Source organism: Cavia porcellus, unplaced genomic scaffold (assembly GCF_034190915.1).
Source record: "Cavia porcellus strain 051 isolate PalLab524CR breed Dunkin Hartley unplaced genomic scaffold, mCavPor4.1 scaffold_1, whole genome shotgun sequence".
NCBI lineage: Eukaryota > Metazoa > Chordata > Mammalia > Rodentia > Caviidae > Cavia > Cavia porcellus.
The window spans coordinates 197,728,126-197,752,409 of record NW_026947484.1 but is presented as its reverse complement, the minus strand read 5'-3'; the positions used below and the strand labels follow the sequence as shown (position 1 = coordinate 197,752,409).

The window sequence follows — 24,284 nt, the reverse complement described above, 5'->3', positions numbered from 1 at the left end:
GAGTATGTACAGTGATTTTTATCACTGATTTGATGGCTCCCAGTCCATAGTGGGAGATAGATGTACAAGTGTGGCAAATTACTTAATTGCTGTGACAAAAATGGAATTTTATTTTATCATTTTGTACCTAGTGTCTTGCATGTGTAATAGTGTAATAGATAGTTACTGACCAAGTCAGTCATTTTATTTCATACTTGATAAAGAGTGTGGACAAAGCACTATTTTGGTGCTTGAGATACTTTAGCAAAACAAACAAAAATATTTCTGTCCTCATGCATAACATTTGTATTTTAGAAAAAAGAAAAACTTTATTAAACATTATAATTTTTAAAAACAGATTATTTAGTAAACTCATTGATATAAAAAGAATACTGCTAGAGAGATTAGAAATGGTAAGGGGAGAAGAGTAAATTGCAATTTTTAAAATGTTTAGTGTAGGCTTGATTAAGAAGGTGACTTTTGAACTTGAAATGAGATGAAAGAGGTAAAATAGTTTACATAATTTCTGAGGATGAAGTTTCAGACAAAATGAATAGCTGTTGTAACATCCCAAGCATGCCTAGTGTCTTGAAGGAAAAGAAAGAGGTGAATGTGCCTGAAGAAATGTGAGGAATAAAACAGTACGAGTGAGAGGCTGGAGATTTAGCTCAGCAGCATAAGCGCCTGCCTTGCAAGCAGGCAGTAGTGAGTTCTATCCCCAGTACCGATAAAAAGGAAAAAGATAGATAAATAAATAAATAAATAAATAAATAAAACAGTATGAGTGGACAAAATGGGGAGGCCAAGTAATAAGTAACCTTTCAGGTTATTTAAAAATTTGAGTTGTTACTCTGTGTAATATTGGGGAATTCGTTGCTGGGTTTTGAATAGAGTAGTGAGTGGTATGATCTTACTAATGTTCAAGGAATCACTTTGGCTGCTGTGTTGAGAATTCTGTTTAGAAAGGCAAATGTAAGGCCGGGATTTAGCTCAACGGCATACGCGCCTGCCTGGCAATTGCAAGGTCACAAGTTGAGTCCCCGGCACAAAAAAAAAAAAGAAAGGCAAGTATAGAAGCATGATAATCAGGTAAGAGGCTATTAGAGTAAAGTTAATAACACAAGTTGGTGAAAAGTAGTTTGGATAAATTGAGATAAATTTTGGTATAGTAAGTTGGAGATTTCTAATATTCACTTGGATGTTACTGAACAGGCAGTGAATATATGAGTTTTCTGTTACCGGATAAGATCTGTGAGCTGTAACTGTGTCACTGCTATATTAGTGGTCTTTAAAGTAATGAGACTGCATATCACCTGACCAGTGAGTTTAAATACAAGAAATGTAGTGTGAGTCTCCTTAGCATTAAGAGGAAAGAAGACAGAGATGAAATCAGCAGAGAAGTCTAAAAGAAATGAAGAAAACTAAGAAAATGGAGTGTTTTTGAACCCAGATAAAGTGTTGATTGACAAGTGTTATCTGTGTTGATTGCTATTGAAAAGTTAAATAAGCAAAAGAGAATTTAATTATGGGTTTAGCAAATTAGAGGTATTTATCCTGATAAAGACCAGTTTTGGTCAAGAGATGTTAGCAGGGGTTGGGGGTTCAGCTCAGCGGCATAAGCCCCTGCTTGGCAAATGTGAGTTTGTGAGTTCGATTCCCTCCCCCATACCAAAAAAAGAGAGACATGATAGCAAAAACTTAACTGAAATAGAAATTAGAGATCGTGAAATAAGAAGTTGGAAATAGTGCAGCAATCCTGGAGTAATTGCTGAAATGGAGGAAAGAAATGAGATGCTGCTGGTTTGAAAGAAGAATCAATAAAAAAGTACTTATTCTTAAGACGGATGAAATAGCATACTTACTGTATGCTAATGCAAGCAGTCAAATAGAGTGGGAGAAATTAATGTGTTCATGTGAAGAAAATTGCTGTAATAGTTTCAAATGAGTAAGGTGTGAGATTTCGTCATGAAGTAGTGTTATTAATGTGTTGTACAATTAAAAAATTAGAACTAAAAAAATAGAATCTTACTATTTTTAGATTAAAATTTTCAATCAGTCATCTTTGACTTTTCCTTCAGTTGCTTTAGTAAAGATAGAAAACAGACTAAATAGATCAAAAGTTGTGTTTGGACACATGCAACCCAGTAAACAAGATATGTAAATGAAATCTGAAGTCACAAAACTTAGGTCCTTATACATAATGTTAATAAAACAGAGGCAAAATAGTTACTGTTAGTGTTTTAATGGTAAGGACAGATAATGAAAAATAGTGTTTTTTATTGAAAAATGTTTAGTTCCCTGTATTTCCCTTTTCTTAAAGGCGTGGCTAGTTTGAACCAGAGTGCACTGAGCCGTCCAATGCAAAGGAAATTGGTGACACTTGTAAACTGTCAGCTGGTGGAGGAAGAAGGTCGAGTCAGAGCCATGCGAGCAGCCCGTTCACTTGGAGAAAGAACTGTAACAGAACTGATACTACAGCACCAGAATCCTCAGCAGTTATCTGCCAATCTGTGGGCTGCTGTCAGGGCTCGAGGATGCCAGTTTCTAGGGCCAGGTAAGATACAGCACCATGTCAGCTTTGTTACTGATTATCAGGATTTGAGATGGCTAATTTCTACAGCAAAGTAAAAATCCTGAGAATCAACTCATTTATATTTAAACACACATATTTAGGCATAATGATGAGTCTTTTGTTAGTCATAATCTGTATGATAGATAGGCCTGTATTGTTTTAGAATAAATTTCTCATTTAATTTTAAGCCATCATTGAGATGGGAGACATAGCTACAACTTTTAAAACTTAAGTCTGAACTAGAAAGAGGTGTAAGACTGCACAGGTAGTAACTAGTCAAGAAAAGATAAACCTTTTTTTTTTCTGTCTAGGGGGAAAAAAACTCTTGACTGTTTTTAGAACTTGGGAAACATAAAAATTAATTGAAAAAACATTACCAGAGGATGATTCTTTTATGGTTAGTACTACCTGTGTTCTTTCTTTAAAACTCTATTGGGCTGGAGGTATCACTCAGTGGTAGCATGTTTGTGTAATTTGCACAAGGCCCTGGCTTTGATCCTCAGTCTGGACTGCTTGTGAGACCTGTCTCAAAAAGTAGCCCAGGCCAGGTGTGGTGATGCACACCTGTGATCCTGGTACTTGGGAGGCTGATAGAAAAGGATTACTGCAAGTTCAAGGCCAGCCTGAATTACATAGGAAGACCCTGTCTCAAAAAAATAAATAAATACATACATACATATATAAAATTTCAAAAAATCTACTCAGAAGCTTAAAATTTAATGGAAATAATTTCCTGTATGCTGTTTCTCCACATTCACTAGTTTTTAAGATTTTGCCTTGTTATTCTTTTTGAACCATTGAGAGTACCATTACATATTTTATGTGCCTTTTCCCTCAGTTCTTCATCTTCTTTTTTTTTTTTTTTTTTTTTTTTTTGTCTTTTTCCTTTTTATCGGTACCGGGGATCGAACTCACGACTGGCTGCTTTCAAGGCAGGTGCTTATGCCACTGAGCTGAACCCCCAGCCCCTTCCCTTAGTACTTCAGTGTTTCTTGAAAACGAGAATACTCATGTAAAAATAGTACGTCTAGCAGATTCACAGAATTTTCCAGTGATACAGTAGTACAATTGTAGCTTTATCTTTTATGAGATTTCTTTTCTTTTAGTGTAAGATCCAGTTTTCACTTACTGTATTCATTATCTCTGTAGTCATTATTCTTTTTTTTCTTTTTATCAGTACCAGGGATCGAACTCACGACTGCCTGCTTGCAAGGCAGGTGCTTATGCTGCTGAGCTAAATCCCCAGCCCCTTGTAGTCATTATTCTGAAACCATTTTCAGCCTTGCTTTATTTTCCATAACATTGATGTTCTCAAAAAATGTAGGCAATTTATTTTATAGACTGTTTCTTAATTTAGAGTTGTCTGATGTTCCATCATGAGTTGATTCAGATTACATTATACATTAGATATTTTAGATACTGCGTCTTTAGTTATTGCGTCCAGAGGCTGTCATTTTAAAATTATATGTAAAATACTACTACTGAGGCATGGCTCAGTAGTAGAGTGCTTTCCTCCTCTGCAGGGAGCCCTGCATTTCTTTGCCCAGCTCTAAAAAACAAGTAAAAATTTTAAAAATTAAAAAAGACAGAGTACCAATCTTTTGTGGTTTTTGTTTTTCTTTTTTGGGGGAGACAGAGTTTTGCTCTTGTAGTTCACACTGGCCTGGAGTCTCTATCTCAGGCTGGCCATGAACTCGTAGTGATCCTCCTGTCTCAGCCTCCTAAGTGTGGGGATGGCAGGCACTTGCCACCACACCCAGCTCAGAGTAACAATCTTATGCATAGCCTACTCTTTGTCTTTTGCTGCATGTTATTGTCAGAATAGTTCTGTGAATTCTGAGTTATTATTTTACCTTCATATTATTATCTATTATTTACATACAAAACAAACTTAATATGTTATATTAACTTGTGTTGTTCTCTGGTTATTTAGGAAGAAATATGTTTTCTTCTGCTTCATTACCTTTTAAATAACGGTATTTCAGAACCTATATTCTCTTTGTACTAATTAAGTACAGATTGTGGGTAGCAAACTCTCACAAACTAATACCCAAGGATCTTTGACAGACATCATCTGCAGGACCATGTGCTCATGTTCCTTTAATATTTCTAGCTATGCAAGAAGAGGCCTTGAAGCTCGTGTTGCTGGCATTAGAAGATGGTTCTGCTCTCTCACGGAAAGTTCTGGTACTTTTTGTTGTGCAAAGACTAGAACCAAGATTTCCTCAGGCATCAAAAACAAGTATTGGTCATGTTGTGCAACTACTGTATCGAGCTTCGTGTTTTAAGGTAAGCATTAAACAGCTGTCTTAAGATTACATGCCTATATGTGAGGCACTGAACAAAAAGAATATAAGGAAACAGTTTGATAAACTTAAGACTCTTACCAGAAAAAATTTTAAAATTGGATAGTGAAAGTGGACTGAGTAAACCTTATTTTTTATGTTTGTCATCTTAAAACAGAGTCAGAACCAGACATGATGGCACGCATGTAGAATTCTGGGAATCTAAGACATAAAAGATTGCAAGTTCATGCCCAGCCTGAGTAATTTAGTCTTTGTGTTTTAATAAAAAATGGGCTGGGTATTTAGCTCAGCTGCATAAGTGCAAGTGTAAGGTTGCAGGTTTGATCCCTGGTACCATAAAAAGGGAGGGGGGTTGAGGATGTGTGTAGAGGCCCTGGCTTCATTCCCCAGTACTACTACCACAAAAATAAAAATAAAAGTAGGAGTAGGAAAAAGGTGTTCAGAAACTATATTGTACTTCATTAGATTTAGTAAACTTTATAACCCTTTCTTTTTTTTCTTTTTGGTAACCCATTGGTTTTATTTCACTGTCTATAGTGATTAAAGCCTTTAACCTAAAAATGGCCTGTGTATTTTAGAGATGACAAGAAAGTTAAATTTGAAGGGATTGATCCACTTTACATTCTGTGTAGGGTTTTTTGTTTGTTTTGTTGTTGTTGTTTGGGGAAAGAATACAATATTTTATTTTTTTGGTACTGGGAATTGAACTTACAACCTTGCACTTGCTAGGGAGGAACAGTGCCTCTGAGCCATATCCCCAGCCCCAAGAACACAATTTTTTTTTTTTTTCCCTTTTTATCGGTACCGGGGATCGAACTCACGACTGCCTGCTTGCAAGGCAGGCACTTATGCCGCTGAGCTAAATCCCCAGCCCCAAGAACACAATATTTTAAAGCATAGTGTCATTGTCCAGTAGGCTTTGGTAGTGAAAACTACTAAGAGAAGTAGAAAACACTTCTCTTAGAAAACACTAAGAGAAGAAAAACACTTGAAACACTCACCCCCCACACCTGGGGATCAAACTCACCACCTTGCGCTTACCAGGCAAGCATTTGAACTGCTGAGCTAAATCCCCAGCCCTAAATCCTGTAAGTTTCTAAAAAGAGTGTAGATTATCAGCTAGTTCTTGAGATAGACACAAGTACTTGGAGAAAAGTCTTTTGTCCTCTGTGAGAGTAAAACATCTAAATTTGAAACCAAAGACTATTTAGGCTTTTTTGCTCATTTTAAAACCCCAAAAGTAAAAATAATGCAAATCAAAAGCAAAAAAGTTCCTTGTTAGTTTTAGATCAGAGGTGATTGATGATGTAAGTGTGTTTGGATGGATATACTTAACTGTACTTGGATACTATCTGCCTGATAGAGTTCTTGATTCCATGTCCTTAGGGAGGCAACAATTATAATGAATCTCTGATTCCTCAAACATGTTTTTAGCTAAGCTGCCAAATTACACAGATCGTTTGTCATCCTGAAATGACCAACTAGATTTTCAGAGTGTGCATTGCTGATGTAATGTTTTTTTTTTCCTTACAGATTTGCTACTGATTTGTGGTTTATGATTATCATACACCAATACCTGGTGCTGATGTATCTGCCATTTGAATAGCAGTAGTTTAGAAAGTTACTTTAGTTTTATGTTATTATTTAGTGCACACTGCCAAATAGTTTAAAATATTAAAGCACAATATTTGAATGAATAAAATAATATACTGACTTAACTGCCAGAGGATCTCTTGGGTAACTTTTTGCAAATTCAACATTATCCAAGGTCTTTTACTCATCTTCATCAGTTTAGAATAAATTTGGTATGTAGTATGGAGGTCAAACTTAATTGTTTCAATAAACTTGGGAGCCATCAGGAGCATTGGTAAAGAATACTTCTGGATGTGTATGATTGCATCATAGAAGGGCGACCTTGGTTACTGTACGTGGTCCTTTGCCCCTTTTTGTCACTGTTAATTTGCTTGCTCCAACTAAGCATCTTTGGCCTACCATACCTTTCTGCTGTGATGGTTGTACCTTTGAGACTATTGATCGTGGACTGGAATGCCTGACACTGCGAGCTAAATTAAACCTCGCTTCCTTTAAATTTCAGGTGTCAAGTATTGTGTCGCAGCAGCAGAAAGCTGACTAACACATACTGTAAATTCTTTGTTCTAGATTAAGAGCACTTTAACCAAGATTACATACAAAAGGTTTTCAATTTTATTAATTTATTTATAATGAGTATCAGTTTTATTAATTTGTAATGAGAAATGTGATTCCTATCCCCTGGAACCAGAGATATTCTTAAGCAAGTGCCCTGTCACTGAGCTATACCCCTATCCCCTGAGAAGTGCAATTTTTAAGTGCTTTGGATTCCCACAAGTATTGTCTTGTAAAGCATATCAAACCTAAGTATGGAATCAGAACAAGGGGAAGTAATGATTCTCATTTTTAGCTCAGTAGTTCTCAATTGAACGTACATATCAGAATCATCTGTGTATTTAAAAATACACAGTAAAGGGCCAGGGATTTAGCTCAGCTGCACAAGCACTTGCCTGACAAGTGTGAGGTCATGAGTTAAATTCCCAGCACCAAAAAAAAAAAAAAAAAAAAAAATACACAGTCCTGGGACCCTGGAAATTCTGACTGAGCTTATCTGAATGTTTATATGTACTTCTTAGTTATTTTTGGGAATCCTAATGCAATGGACCTAAGATTGTATCTTTCAAAGCTTCATAGATGGTTTTGATGCATATTAGTTCATTAGTAGACTTTGTCAGCCACCTATATCCTTCATTAGTTTAGTGGTTATGCTGCTTGGGAATACGCTATGCCCTATCTGGTGCCGAGTGCTACTACCTAAGTAATTTTCCTTTTTTTACTATTAGGGTTGATACCTACTGTGTTTGTTTGTTTAAGTAGGTTATGGTAGAATATAGATTACTCTCACTCTACTCCACCCCACTTTTTTGCAGTACTAGGGATTGAATCTTGTGCCTTTGTACTGAGCTTTATTCCCCCATCTTTTTGCATTTTAAGACAGGTCTTAGGAAATCATCATATTATCCAGTCTGGGTTCTATCTTGAGATCCTCCTGCTTCAGCCTCCCAGAGTGCTGGAACTGTAGACATGAACTGCAATACCCAGCTTCTATTCTTCCTTAAATATCTACAATTTTATTGCTCAAATTTTCAGTATTCCAAATTCTTCTCTTATGTATTTTTGGATTCTCAAAGAGAAATGTGAACTATAATTCTCAAACGGTAACTTGGTTTCCCCATATTTGTGTTCTTGGAGGCATATTACTGTTGTCTAATATACCAACAACAGCAATGAAAGCAACCAATGAGGTGCTTTGTGATTATTTTCCTTTACCAGTGAGGAAAACTAAGTTTTGAATAGTTTACCTGATTTGTACAGTCTAAATTTCAGAACCTGGACTAGTCTTAGATGTTTTAAATCATAGCAAAGTTTTGATTTTCACTAGTCATTATCAAGTTTGAGTAGTTCAGGGATAAATGTGTATCAGTTATTTGTGGAAATTATATATATTAAAAAACTTTACTACTTTAGTTCATAGGAATATGGAATAACTTGTATAGCTTTTGATTTTAAGCCAAGTAGAGTTTAAAGTTTTTGTTGTGGCAGAATATTCTTAACTGTCCTGTGGTAGTGCTATTATATGTGTCTATTCATTGATTGAATTTCCTTGATTTTTTTTTTTTGATAATGCTAGAGATGAAACTTAGGGCTTTGCTCCTGTGAGGCAAGCACTGTACCATTGGACTACTTCCCCATTCATATTTGCTAGAGTTCTTGCTTACCTAACTTTATCAAGCCTCTGCTGCTACCAATATGGTGTTTATTGAAATGTAAATCTGTGGGGCTGGGGGTTTAGCTCAGCGGCATAAGCGCCTGCCTTGCAAGCAGGCAGCCCTGAGTTCAATCCCCAGTACCGATAAAAAGGAAAAAGACAAAAAACAAACAAACAAAAGAAAGAAATGTAAATCTGATTATATCACTTTCTGCTTAAATTCCTCAGTGGCTTTTCATTCTCATCAAGATATTTCTTTCTTTCTTTTTTTTTTTTTTTTTTTTTTTTTTTTTTTTGGTACAAGGATTGAACTCAAGACCTCGTGCTTGCCAAGCAGGCACTTATGACACTGAGCTAAACCCCTAGCCCCACATCAGGATATTTCTTACTGTAATATATAGTAAAAGATCTTCTAGAACTCTTGCCTGGCTTATATCTTACTCTTTAACTAGGTCTTCTCCTCTTTTATGTTTCTATTTTACAGGTTGCTACTCTTTTTAGAATTCTGTTCCTTGTTATAGTTCATGTTGATGTAGTTCCTATAGTCTTCAGCAGGGAGAAGCCTTTTCTGAAATCTCTTTCCTCTGTTTGCCAGTCAGATTTAATTGCCTTTCTTCTGTGTTGCCATAGAGCCTTATAATTGCATTGTTACTATAATTTTCTGTTTACTAGTCTCTTTGTCGCCAGCTGCTAAACTCATTGATGGCAAGGACTGTTTGTTTAGTTATGTAAGTTGTATTTTGTTCCAAAAAGGATTTGTGGTTTAAGTATTATGTTTGTATCTCCTATGTGTGATGTCTTATATGAAGTATGTACCTTCTTATTCCCCCTAAAAAGTAAATTAATTGGCTTAGAAGAAAAAGAGTAAATCAATTCTGATGAGTTTTCTTTTTCTTACTTTTTTTTGTTTTTTACTTTTTGGCTTTCTTTTTTTTTTTTTTTTTTTTTTTTTTTGTTGTTGTTGTTGTTGTTGTTTTTTGTCTTTTTTCTTTTTATCGGTACCAGGGATCGAACTCACGACTGCCTGCTTGCAAGCAGGCGCCCTGTGCCGCTGAGCTAAATCCCCAGCCCCTGTTTTTTACTTTTTTAGGTTACCAAAAGGGACGAAGACTCTTCCCTGATGCAGCTAAAGGAGGAATTTCGGAGTTACGAGGCACTACGCAGAGAACATGATGCCCAAATTGTTCATATTGCTATGGAAGCAGGACTCCGTATTTCACCTGAGCAGTGGTCTTCACTCTTATATGGTGACTTGGCTCATAAATCACACATGCAGTCTATCATTGATAAGGTTTGTGAAATTAAAGATGCTGATTTTATACCATTGTTTTTACTTTGAAAAGTATTGGAGTACAGATGCTCATCTACCAAATCCTGGTAAACTCATCTGTATTGAAAATGCATTTAATGTATTTACCCTACCAAACATAAAACTCTGCAACATTGTACACCATAGCATATTGATTGTTTCCCCTGATGATCCACATGACTAAGAGCTATAAGCTTAGTGCCAGTACTTGGTATTTTATGAGTATCATACTGCATATAACTATTCTGGAAAAAATTAGAACTTTGAAATACGGTTTCTACTGAGTAAATATTGTTTTCTACCATTATAAGGAAAAATTCTAAGTCAAACCATTTTAAGTGAAGGACTGTCTGTATTTTAAAGAACTAAAGAGACAAATAGTTGGAAATTTCCTTGTTTTTAAATATGAAACTATTTCAAAATAACTTTTTTTTTTGAGACAGAGTCTTGCTGTGTAGTTCAGGTTGATCTTAAACTCACTATATACTCCAGACTGTGCTTGAAATCACAGCAGTTCCCCTGCTTTAGCCTCTCAAATACTGAGAGTACAGGCATGCATCACCACACCTGGTCGGTCTTATCTACCTAGCTTTTATCTATCTACCTGTGTATTTTTTTGAGACAGTGTTTTGCTATGTAGCTTAGGATAGCTTTGAACTCACTGTGTATCCCAGGCTGGCATCAAACTTGCAGCAGTCCTCCTTCCTCTACATCCTGAATTTGCTTTTTTTTGTCTTTTTCCTTTTTATCGGTACCGGGGATCGAACTCACGACTGCCTGCTTGCAAGGCAGGCGCTTATGCCACTGAGCTAAATCCCCAGCCCCCATCCTGAGTTTTCTAAGATTACAGATTTTTTTTTATTACTTTCTAACTTTCAAAATTAAGGGCTGTGACAGGGAATCAGATACAAGATATTACCATAAAAACAGGCATACAAGGTCTCAAGTTTATCTATATTCTGATCCTAGGGAATAAATACAATTTATAAATGTTTTCTAAGTGTCTAATGATGAGTTTCATAGGGCAGATTCTGAGGTGAAAATTTAGTTCATCATTGATACTCTTTCTATGGAATCTGAAGACACTTCAAACCTATTACATAGCTGATGTTTTGAAAGCGTTTGAATGTGAGTGTGTTATAAGAACCAGAGTAAAATAATTCTCTCTTCTGTTTGTTAGCTGCAGTCTCCAGAATCATTTGCAAAGAGTGTCCAGGAATTGACAATTGTTTTGCAACGAACAGGTGACCCAGCTAACTTAAATAGACTGAGGCCTCATTTAGAGCTGCTTGCAAACATAGACCCTAATCCAGGTTTGTGGGGTAATGGTCACATGCTTGTACTTTGTCTGCCTTTGAGGTAAATACTACAAAAATTACTGCTAACACCTTTTTCCTTTTCTTCATCCTCTTGACATTTATTTTAGATGCTGTTTCACCAACTTGGGAGCAGCTAGAGAATGCAATGGTGGCTGTTAAAACAGTGGTGCATGGCCTCGTGGACTTCATACAAAATTATAGTAGAAAAGGCCATGAGACACCTCAGGTAGGTACATTTATTGCACTTCTGACTGCTGTTATCTTATAACAGTTTCATCTGCTACATCTTAACAACCCATTTGGCTAATAGACTTTTTTGGCCGGGACTGGGAATCAAAATCAGGACCTTATGCTTACAAGGCAGGCACTGTGCCGCTGAGCTATACTCCTGGCCCCTATTAATAGACTCTATATGAGACTTTTCTCTCAGGTTGGTTTGGTTTGGTTTGCTTTGGTTTTGTGTGATGTTAGGGATTGAAACCAAGGCCTTGCACATGCTAGAAAAGCACTCTTCCACAGAGCTATGTCCTTTTTCCCCTCAGAAGTTTTTATTGTCTGTATTCTTTTGGAAGAAGCTCAGTTTTTAGTACAGCTACCTAATAAGTATTTCATAGTATAGCAAAGGCTAGAGGGTATCTTGGATATGAGTTCACTAAGTTTTAAAATGGTTTTGACAAGTACAGGTTATTGATTCCTTCTAAATTTTTTGTCCAATTCTTTTCTTCTGTGGAAAATTGTTACTTTTTCCCTCGTTTTATCATCTCCCAAGTAAACTTCATTTTATAAAAGTATGGAATTTGAATTTTCAAGATATTTTCATTCTTCACAAGAAGTTAAAAGAAATCCTTCATTCTAATAATAACTTCCATTAAATTATTGTGGGTCAGTTTCTATGTATAGTACTCTACATAAAATTATTTCTAATCCTCACAGCTATTTGTAAGGTAATTGCTATTTGCAAGTTGCAACTTAAAGAGGTTAAATAACATCTAAGATTATACTATCAGTAACCGAGCTGGGAGTAAATCTGCTAGAGTCTGTTACCTTTTTACTCTTCTATCCACTAGACATTATAATACTCAAATATGAATTAAGTCATGTTTTCATCTTACTAGGGTCACCACAATAATATCTTAAATTTTTATGTAAATTATGGCATTTACAATTTTTTTTATATTCTATCTCATTATTTGTTTGAATTACACATCTGAAGCCTGATAATTGTTTAAAACCTCCAAGTTCTAATGAATTAAGTAATTTTCACTTTTAGGTCAGAAAGTGTAATTGAACAAAGATTATGGTGTTTTGTTTGTTTGTTTGAGACAGGATCTCATCATGTAGTTCACCTTGGCCTTGAGCTTACTGTGTATCCTAGGTTGGCCTCAAACATATGATTCTTGTATCAGCTTCCTAAGTGCTAGGATTATGGGCATTGGCCACATACAGCTTTTTAAAATACAGTTTAAAAGTTTTTTTGATGACACAATTTTAAGATAACAGTAAGTGACTTAAGAAAATCTTACATAGCTTTTCTTTTCTTGGGCATTGTGTTGCCTGACAAATAGATGTAAAATTTAAACCAGTTTCAGATAATCTCCAGAATATAAAATGTCATCTCAGAGTTACACTCAACAGAAAACAATGGAATGGTAGTTGTTTCACAACAAGAATTACTAATCTAATGTGAAAAAGAGTTGCATATATAATCATTAAGGTTTGAAGTCCTAAGGTGAATAACAATTGAAATCTTTTTTCTATATATTGAATATTTTCCTTTTTATAGCCTCAGCCAAATAGCAAATACAAAACTAGCATGTGCCGAGATTTGCGACAGCAAGGAGGGTGTCCACGAGGAACAAATTGTACCTTTGCCCATTCTCAGGAAGAGCTTGAAAAGTAAGTTTTGAGTATTTTCTTTCACATAATTTTAATTTTTGGTCATTAGAGACTGTCATTATATAGTTTTTAAGTCTGTGATATATCAAAAATACAAGTGAGTTTATATATTAGATTCTTTAGATTGCAAAAATAATCTTTCCTTTTGAAACCACTAGAAAATTAATCTGGATGCAAGATTAATAGGGTAAGTGATTTAAGACCTTATCCAGTGATCTTATTTTGAGATCATTTTATACCTGGATTCTTCTACCATGAACTTCTACCTGCTGAACAGTAGGCATGTGTATCAGTTCTTAGTGAGCATCTTCATCCTGCTTTTAGACACTTTACCATTACACTGAGCTAATGTTCTCTTCCTATGTCTCCCATTCTTTTGTCCTGCTCTTCCTTTGTGTGCCCTGCACACCATGTCTATACCATTTCATGAAAGACTTTGTTGTCAACTGTTTATCCTTCAGCTTTCTCTCCTTAATCATTTACCAATTTCTGCCAATTCAGTTTCCTACATGTCTTTTAACTTTTTTTGTTGTGTCCTTATAGTCATAGCTTTCATCCTTTTTTTTTAAATCCATTGTTGCTTTCTAACTAGTGCCTGTCTCCTCTCCCATTGTTTGCCACAATCAGAAAGTAATATTTTATCATCATAGCTCAACTTCTGTTACTCCTGTGCATCTGTCTTTGATATTTTCTCATTGTCCTAAGGATTAAGATAGAAAATCTGGATTGTGGAAAGAATGGCCCTCATTAAGAAATCAAATAATAAATACTAGTGAGGCTACAAGGAAGAAGAAACTTTTTACACTCTTGGTGATAATGTAAATTTGCATAACCACTATGGAAATCAGTATGAATATTCCTCAAAAAATTGAAATTAGAAATTTCATTTGACACAGATATCCCCCATCTAGGTATCTTCCCAAAAGAGTTAAAGACATCATATTAAAGTGATATATGCATATCTATGTTTATAGCTGCACAATTCATAACAGATAAATCTTAGAAGTGGCCTGTATGTCCATCAACAAATGAATGGATAAAATGTGGCATTTATACATAATGGAGTCCTATTCTGCCATAAAGCACAATAGACTAGAATCATTTGTAGAAAAATGGATACATTTTAAGGCCATAAATTTGAGTGAAATATATCAGACACACGGAGTTACGTATCACATAGTTTATCTTATCTGAGAAACTCAGTGAAAATAAAGAGCAAAATAATAAGGGAATAGGAAGTAAGGAGATCTTTCTTAAAGGGAAAAGGAATCAAGAAAGAGATGGAGGGTAGGGTAGAATAGGGGATGAAGAAAAAGAATTGTGATGGGTTATGTGCATGTACCAGCTCCACTCAAAAAAGTAAACAATATTTAGTATATACATGTATTAATAAACTAAAATAAGATTTTAAAAAAAGGGCAAAAATCTGGGTTGTGGCATTTTCTAACCTGGGCTGCCTTTCTGATCTAATGTCACAGCACTTCCTAATTTTGCATTATACTCAAGCCACACTGATTTACTGTCAGTTCTTGTATGGTACCATACTCCTTCAAGTTTTTCATATAATATTATTTCTTCTAACCTAACCTGTATTTGCTTTTAGTCTACCAATCCCCACCCCCCTTTTTTTTTTGTAACAGAGATCGCACTTATGACCTCACACGTGTCAGGCAGGCCTTATGCCACTGAGCTAAATCCCTGGCAGTCCTTCACTTTTTTTTAAGAGAATCTGATCTTTCACGAGTTTGTACAACCAGGTTCTTCTTTGTCACATATATCACATTTATAATCAGTTGATGGTGTATTTTAGAAGTTGACAGGCTTTCTAGAAAATCTTAAGTATTAAATAACATTGGCTTTGTGTACCACATAATTTCATTATGAAAGTCAAGTCTGTATGACAACAAAAAAGCCACACAAAATGTGTAAAGTGGACACTGCCATAAAGTTTATTTACAAAAGCAAACAACTTTGGTCCACATGCCATAGTCATGCAACTCTGATCCATTTATTGAATATTTGTCTGCAAATACAAAACTAGCATGTGCCGTTAACTTTCACTTAAGTGTAAGTTCTACATACTATGTCTGTGTCATTTATTGTTGTCTTCCTTTTCCATTGCTACCAGTCAGCCCTGCATATCATGAGCTCTGTAATAGTAGTGTTTTTACAGAAAAGAATTACGACGTGTTTTTCTTTTTGATTTTTTTTCCCTTAAAGAACCTAGAGAGGATTCAAGAATCCTCAGAAAATTGTTGTTTATGCTTAATCTTTCTTTCTACATAGAATTTCACATCAAGATAGAGATTAAAGGAGATATATTCAGTTAATCTATACCTGAAACTGAGGTTTTTAGCTAAAATAGAGCTTTTGAAAGGACCTTGCTTGGAAGTATTTAGATTAAAATATGTCAGAGTGGAAACTATATAGTTTCATTGCCATTTTATCATCAGTTGGTACCCCAGCTCCAAATCTGTTGCTTCTTTCATATTTCTTCAGGTTAACTTTCTACTCTTTTCTCCAGGACTTGGTTCTAAACCTTACTATCTTTTACCAGAATTATGATAGTAATAAAGATAATAGCTAAAATAATTGATCAAATTTTTAGGTCTGGTGCCATTTTTAGTTTTTCATATGTTAACCCAATTTATTTTACTTTTTCATTGACTTTTTACCTGCTATTTCCCTGTGTCTCACTGAGTCTTTTGCATTTTGAATAAAAATATTAGTGGTATCCATGTCTGGCTTCAGATTCTTGGTTACTTTCTCATATAGCACAATATCTGGTCTAAACCTTACCTTCTGGGATTATTATTTTAAATAATTGTCTAAGGTACATCCAGTTAATCACTGTTGATTTGCTACTGTATGAATTTGTTTTTTCTTTCCTCTTTTGATGCTATTTTCTTCTCTTATGTGCTTTCCTCTCTTTTCTCTGTGTGGAAAGCTGTTTCTGTTTATATTCATATATTTTCCCTCAGCATACTTCCCCCATTTGCTCTCATACTGTTCATTTCTTCCTTCATTTTGCTACTGCAGAACTTGTTGTAGGTCATCTTATGTTACTATAATAGAATTTCAAGACTGGATAATTTATGAGAAGAAAAATGTACTTGACTCACAGTTTTGGAGAATGGGAAGTCCAAGATTGAAAGACCACGTTTAGTGAAGACTTTTCTTGCTGGATGATCGCATTGGTAGAATGCGGAAGAGCAAAAAGAATCAATGTATAAGAGAGGGAAAGGAAAATAGAGGGAAAGGAAGTTCAACTCATTCATTTATCAGAAACCCAATTCTGTGTTAAGGATTGGGAGTAAGTTTCCAACACATGAACATATTCAAACCAGAGTAACACTATATGTAGCAATTATAACTAATAGTTGTAAAATTACCCTCTTGCAGTTGTTTATTTATTTATTTTTTTATCGGTACTGGGGATCGAACTCATGACCTCCTGCTTGCAAGGCAGGTGCTTATGCCGCTGAGATAAATCCTCAGCCCGCAATTGTTTATTTACATGCGTGTTTTTTTCACTGGACTTAATTTATCCACGGGTTTTTCAACTTTATATTTCATGTATCTAGCAAATAATCTATCATATAAACTCAATATGTTGGTATCCACAAAAACAAATAATCTAGTTTTTATTTCTTATTTCCAACCAGTGTGACAGTTTTCTGTTGCTATTAAAACAAACAAATGGGGGCCATTCAAAGGGTTAGAGAAGGAGATGCTGTCATTATATCAACTTGGTTTAAAATACATGTTGCTGGGGCCAACGACATAACTCAGGGACACAGTGCCTGCCAGGCAAGCCACAAAGTTGTGAGTTCCATTTTTGGTACCAAAAATAAAGAAATACATACATACATACATGTTGCTACCTCGGATATTTGAGAATACAGTGTCTTTAGTTCACGTAACAAACTTCAAATGTTTCAACAAAATATTCAACAAAGGTCAATAAATATTTATTTAACTTAGATAAATTACTTTTATCCCTGCTTTTTTTTAAAAATCTTTTTATTGGTACCGGGGATCAAACTCACGACCGCCTGCTTGCAAGGCAGGTGCTTATGCTGCTGAGCTAAATCCCCAGCCCCTTATCCCTGCTTTTTTCTTCTCACTTTAACCAAACAAAATATAAATGCTCAACAGTTTCTCTTTAGAATGTATGTTGAAATCCTGCCTCCAAGAATTCCTGCATTCTGAGAAGTGTCAAAACTCCCCACAATGTTTATAAAAGACCATTATGTGCTCAGTACTGTTTGAAGGACTTTAGTGGGGAAAAAGGAACAGTAAACATGGAAATAAATAATTTCAGTAGTTTGGTAGGCTACAGCAAGAAATTTGAATGTTAGTTTTGTGGTAGCCGAAAATGATTACAGGGCTTATTCAAGTGGAACAATGAAATTTTAACTTGTCATAGAAATGTCACTGTGGAGCTGGGGGCAGTGTGTGATACACGTCTGCAGTCCTAGCATTTGGAAGGCAGAGGTGGAAGAATATTGTGTTCATGCCAACATAGGCAGTTAGTGACTTAGACCCTGTCTCAAAATAAGAACAGGGATACGGATATAACTCAGTATGAAGGCCTTATGTTCAATCCCCAGTGCCTCTAATAAAAGGAAGGGTGACTGGGAATGTCTCTTAATGTTACTGTGCCCCTCATTTTGATCCTTAGTACTGCAAGAAAAAAAGGTCACTGTGGTGCCTATATAAATGGAAACCAATTAACTGCTACAGTTATCAGATATAAATTTGGTAGCATGGTCACAGTACTGTAGCTATGGAAATGATGAAAAACAGTCATATTTGGGATTCATTTTGGAAATAGAGCTGCCAAGATAGATTGAATATAAAGTAAAAAAGAAAAGCAGGTTCCAGGAGCCAAGGTTTGGAGCCTGTGTAACAAAGTAATATTTTCTACTGATATAGTAAATGTTTTGAGACAGAAAATAAGTTTTTCTTTTGGCCATACGAAGGTTAAAACCTACTCCATATTCATACCACAAATATTTACTAGATACCTAGTATCCACAAGACCCTATATGATACACTAAATATAGAGTAGTACATAAGAAGGGCAAAGTGTGACCTCACTGGATTAACATTGAACTAAAGGAGACTAGCATAAAACACATAAATATAAAGCATAATATCTGGTAATGACTGGTGCTCAGAAGAAAAATGATACAAGATAATGATTAGGAAAAATAACAGAAACCGGAATTAAGTAATGGAACATGAAAGAAAGATAGGAGTGAGGTGTTGAGACCTGAGGCACAAGTGGAGAAATTGGCTTTATTAGAAACTGGAGTTCTTTGTCCTTTTTCCTAGGGAGATTGTGTGATTACAGATGCAGAAAGGTTAGTGGAACTGTTGTTAGATAATTCTCTAACGATTTCATCTGTCATCTTGCTTAAGTGGGAGACAATATGATAGGCTGTGGAGCGGCTTTAGAGAGTGAAAAGGAAAAGAATGGTAGAGCTGGGAAAGTAAATTTAGTAAAGAATTATGTTAATGAATTGTTTGGCCATTTAAAAAAGTTGCCTCTACCAGCATGTAGCTACTTGGGAACAGGCACAGAGTAAGTGCAGCATTTGGTTAGGGTTTTACCAAATTAATGCAGGATGCATAAGACCAGTGAGTTAAATGGATTTACAAGGGAGGGATTAATGGTGGATAATGGATTTTAAAATGGGTAAAGAAGGGAGGAATTACTTGAGGAAGCTTGTGTATACATTTTTTTTTTTTTTTTTTTTTTTTTTTTTTTTTTTTTTTTTTTTTGAGACAGGGTCTCTCAATGCAGTTCAGGCTGGGACCTCTCTTTGTAGCCTAGACTTGTCTTGAACTCATAATGATCCTCCTGCCTCAAACTCCTGAGTGCTGGGATTCCAGGCTTGAGCCACCACACCCAGCCCACAGCTCATGTATAATTTTAAAAAAGAAAAAATAGGAAGGCCAGGCATGGTGGTGCAAACCTATATCCTAACATTCAGGAGACTGAGGCAGGAGGATTGCTGTGAGTCCAAGGCCAACCTGAACATGGAGTGAGGCCCTATCTCCAAAAAAAAAAAAAAAAAAAGGAAAGAAAGAAATAGAAAACAAGGATGGGGTTCAGATTACAAGTCCAAGCTGCTCAGATGCCAAGGTACCAATATGTATCCCTTCCTCTTACTCACTTTGCCTCACTTAGTTAAGGTTTCACTTAATCCTAATTCTCCTTTTATGTTGTTTTGACTTTGAGACAGGGTTTAGCTATGTAGTTCAGGTTGGTCTTGAACTCAGTGTGTAGCCTAGCCTGGCATCCAACTCTAGCAGTCTTCTTGCTTTAGCCTCTAAGTGCTGGCATTACGGATGTGTGCTACCACATGTTTCTCATTCCTCTCTTTTAAGAGATTCAGATACAAAACTTTGCTTATTTCATTCAACAGTTTTAATAATATCTGAGATTTGTCCTTTGGAAGTGGAGTAACTGGGCGTTTTGTATAAGAGCTTTGAAGAAAGAATGAAGAGTAGATGTTAACATGTTGAAAGCACCAATTGTTCAACATGTTAACATCTACCCTTTAGAAAGCAACCAGTTAACGTTTCTAAAATACAGGTCTGCTCATGTGCCTCCTCCAAGAAGTAATCATTCCATCAGTGTCTACAAGATAATATGTAGGCCATCACCAGTATGAGTTTATTTTTGGGGAGCGATAAAAGAATACCCCACCTCACCCCCTGAACAGTCAGCTGTTTCAGAGGAACTGTACTTTTTTGGTGACTTTGCAAGCCTACAGCTGGTACTGAGCAACTATTTAGAGGACAACAATATGCAATACAGTAACTAGTGTAGATTTCCCATTGTCTTATCACTTTTAATTTGTTTCATTAGCAAATGTTTGTTTTTTTATTTTATTTATTTTTTTACTGGTACCAAGGATCAAACTCACAACCGCCTGCTTGCAAGGCAGGTGCTTATGCCGCTGAGCTAAATCCTCAGCCCCTTAATTTTTTTGTACTAAGAATCGAACTCATGACCTTGTGCTTGCCAGCCAAGCTCTTTGCTGATGATCGATATCCCTGGCCTATTTTTAAAATTTATACTTCATATTCTATTATTCTACCTTCAGCCAGTCTGATCTGGGAGCACTTGTGTTTTGTTGAACTTCATCTTCTGTGTGTATGGGTAAATAATGACGCTGTCTAGATAATGAAGGTCTAAAAGGGAAACTATTCTGAAAATATTCCTCATCAGTAACTGTTACTTTGGGCTGGGGATTTAGCTCAGCCGCATAAGTGCCTGCCTTATCAGTAACTGTTAGTATTAAATATTGTATTAATTTAGCTATAATCATGGCTCCATATATATGTAGTCTTCTTTCTGTTAATGTAACTTACCTTTTTCCTATTTGAAAATATTGCATGGGACATTGCAGGAAATAAAGACTTAAGACTACATCGATCTATAAGTAGAAACAGATTTTCTTTTTTTTTTTTTTGGTCTTTTTTCCTTTTTATCGGTACCAGGGATCGAACTCATGACTGCCTGCTTGCAAGGCAGGCGCTTATGCCACTGAGCTAAATCCCCAGCTCCGAAACAGATTTTCTTAAATGGAATTTAAGATCAAATTGTTTCTTATGTTAGAGTATTATATCTAATCACCATAAATAAAGCTCAGAACTTAGTTTAAATGAAGTTTTTTTTTTGTATATCTATTTAAAAAAATTTATGTATTTATGTATTTATTTTGGTACCAAGGATTGAATTCCTGACTTCACCCTTGCTAGGCAAGCATTTATGCCACTGATCTAAACCCTCAGCCCTTGTTTGTGTTTTTTGAGATAGGGTTTCACTGTGCAGTTGAGGCTGGCCTTGAACTCACTGTATAGCCCTGGTAGGCCTTGAACCGAGAGCAATCCTGCCTCAGTATCCAGAGTGCAGGCTTATAGGAGTGCACCACCACGCCTGGCTCAGAAAAATCTTTAATTCACACAATTTTTACTTTAGGCATAAAGTAATCTGCGAAACATAATACAAAATTTCTACATTTTGGTGTTATATTTAAAATGAATTTTGAGTTTTTAAATTTTTAAAAACTATACCATGCTTTAACAATTTAATAACAACTTTCAACTCTTACATAGCTTTTTCCTCATTTTATAGTCCACTTATCAAGATTTTCAAACATTTTTTTCCCACTGCAAAAATCTGCTTTGCATAAATGTGTAATTGGCTGTATTATGTGCCTGTATATACATGTGTGTATATCTGTATGGTATATATATCTTCATGTGACATTAGTCACAGTAGAATTTAATGTAAAATGTGTTCAATTTTTAGCTGAAGAAACTTTTCTAGACCGTTTTCCTATTTAAAAATATTTTCCCTTTTTTTTTCCTTCAGAGTAAGATTTAGAGCAATATTCACCAAAAAATTGTTTTTAAACAGGTATCGATTAAGGAACAAAAAGATCAATGCAACTGTAAGAACGTTTCCTCTTCTAAATAAAGTTGGTGTAAACAACACTGTCACAACCACAGCCGGAAATGTCATTTCTGTCATAGGAAGTACTGAAACAACGGGGAAAATTGTTCCAAGTACAAATGGAATTTCAAATTCAGAAAACAGTGTTTCCCAGCTAATTCCACGTAGTACTGACAGTACATTAAGAGCTCTGGAGACTGTGAAGAAAGTGGGGAAAGTTGGCACTAATGGTCAAAATGCTTCTGGGCCCTCTGCAGAGTCTGTAACTGAAAAGTAGGTATTAAGTAAAGATGATTAATAACATTCCTTTGCTTTTGGAAATGCATGAATTTTGTTTGGTTCTTTATCCTGAAGAAGAGCGGTTGGATTTTTATGCACATTGTTTCATATAGTAGGAAAAGCTCTAAACAACAAAAATTTTGAGTTCTAGACTGGATTTGCAACTGAATAGCTCTGCAAAATTAGAATGTCACTTCAACTCTTGAGTTTTATTTTCCTCTACTATGTATTATATAGGTTGGGTCAGAATTGGATTTTTCATACCTTGTTGCCTTGAACTTCTAGATTGATTCCATAGAGGTGCTTTAAAGAAACTAAGTAGAAATCTAAGCAGGTAAGAGACTGAACATCTAGCCATGTTTCAGTCTGAGCACTTTCACTGCATACTCTATAATGATACATAGTTAAGAGGGGAATCTTTGGAACCAGACTCTTTGGGCTTAAACTATGGCTTACTTTTTTCTGTTTGACTTTAAGCCAGCTATTTAATATATCTTCCTATTTCATAAAATTAGAATATTGTTCATGGGCTGAGTATGTAGCTCAGTGGTAGAGTGCTTGTATGTGTGAGGGTCTACCATTTCATATATTGGTTAGGAGAATTAAATGAGTTAATGCTGCCTTGTATTTTTAATAGTGCTTACCATTAGTAAGCACTCAAATATCTGACCTTTGTTTTATTATTGTTGTTTGTTATCAGCATAAGATTTCATTTGATAAAGAATTTTGTTCCCTTAAGAAATTTTTAAATTTTTCAGATGATTTAGAAAGTTACTTCAAGGGGCTGGGGGTTTAGCTCAGTGGCATAAGCACCTGCCTTGCAAGCAGGCAGTCATGAGTTCGATCCCTGGTAGCAATAAAAACAAAAAAGACCAAAAAAAATAAAAAAAAAAAAAAGAAAGTTACTTCAAATTCTAAAATGTCATACTTTATATACTTTGAAGATTTAAAATGTTTTTTGCTTTTTTTTTTTTTTTTGAAGTTGGGATCTCAGTATGCAGTTTAGGCTGGTTTTGAATTCACTATGTTGCTCAGGTTGGCCTCAAACTTGCAGCAGTCCTCTTTCCTTGGCCTTCCGAAAACTGGGATTATAGGTGTGGAGAGATTTAAAATCTTCGTTAAAGCATGTTCAAATTTTGTTGACCATAAATGGTCTGTCAGGATCTATTATATGTCTACTGTAATAAAAGCATTACACTAGGTACATAGTAAACTACTGATCAGTTCTTGTAATAATGGTAATATATGCTCTACTTTTGCAGTTTGATATAGTTTTCTCTGAAACAGATTTTAGAATAATGTATCAAAAACAATGTCTAGTTAACAAATGTTAGTTGTGTACTCATTCCAAATTTTGATGTGACATAGTTGAAAACACATGAGACATAACATATCTCTGCCTTTAGGGGATTTAAGATGTGATAGTTTTGGAGACAGCATTTACACAAAGTGAAGTGCGAGAGAATTTTGAGTCAAGGATGGAAAAAATTTAATATTTCTAGAAAGAATATTGGAAAAGATTTTCAGAAAATAGCATGTTATGTATTAAGTTCATTGGTAATTATATGGAATATTGAGACTGGCCTTTTAGAAATGAAGGCTTATGTTAGTAACAAGACTAAAATATGACTAAATGGATAGATTGACACCAAAGACCTTATATATGTTTAAGGGATGAATTTTAGTATAGTGGTACAACTTTTCTATCCATACAGTGTAATATTGTTTAGCTATTATAAAGGAAGTGTTATACTATTATGTGCTGCTTTACGGATGAATCTTGAAAAGATGTTAAGTAAAAGGATAGATACAAAAGGCCAGATATGATTCCATTAATGTGAAATATCCAAAATAGGCAAATCTGTAGCAAAAAGTATATTTGTGATGGAGTGGGACATGAATGTTAATAGGTACAGAGGATGATGAAAATGTTTCAGAATTAAATAGGGATGAGAATTGAAAAATCTTGTGAAGATACCAAAAACCAATGAATTGTACACCTCAAAAGGGTAGATTACAACTCAACTTTTATTTTCTTTGTGCTAGAAGTCCAACTCAGGGCCTTGTGCATGCTAAGCATATACTATACCACTGAGCTATACTTTTAGCCCTTGTATCTCAAAAAAAAAAAAGGAGTAGGAAAAAAATCAAAAGTAAATAAATCCCACAGTGATTATGTAATGTGTGCTAAATACCCGGACAACTGGTGTAGTTAATGAAAAGGAACTATATAATAGGTACATTCTCTTCCTCTAAGGGTTAATTGTCTAATATAGTCTGGGAGATAAATATGCAAACAAATATTATGTAATACATTTTGAAAAGTTCTGTAATGGAGTTGTATTGTTG

The 24,284-nt window shown here is 35.2% G+C and overlaps 1 protein-coding gene and 1 non-coding gene across 5 annotated transcripts in view; both read left to right on the top strand.

Annotated features, from left to right (window-relative positions):
* Rc3h2 (ring finger and CCCH-type domains 2) overlaps positions 1-24,284 on the top strand; it is a 51,208-nt gene that overhangs the window by 9,649 nt on the left and 17,275 nt on the right. For 3 of the 4 annotated variants that reach the window (XM_005004037.4, XM_003470798.5, XM_023565477.2), the window contains exons 4-10: positions 2,300-2,533; positions 4,665-4,840; positions 9,747-9,947; positions 11,146-11,278; positions 11,392-11,510; positions 13,068-13,180; positions 21,621-21,929. In XM_005004037.4, the coding sequence (XP_005004094.1) occupies positions 2,300-2,533; positions 4,665-4,840; positions 9,747-9,947; positions 11,146-11,278; positions 11,392-11,510; positions 13,068-13,180; positions 21,621-21,929 (1,285 nt within the window). Of the gene's footprint in view, positions 1-2,299; positions 2,534-2,862; positions 2,949-4,664; positions 4,841-9,746; positions 9,948-11,145; positions 11,279-11,391; positions 11,511-13,067; positions 13,181-21,620; positions 21,930-24,284 lie in introns of those variants that run through there. The other variant, XM_063227090.1, reaches the window with a different exon arrangement.
* LOC111757123 (small nucleolar RNA SNORD90) lies at positions 10,951-11,061 on the top strand. The gene has a single exon (XR_002791502.1). It is a non-coding gene; the product is annotated as a small nucleolar RNA SNORD90 (small nucleolar RNA).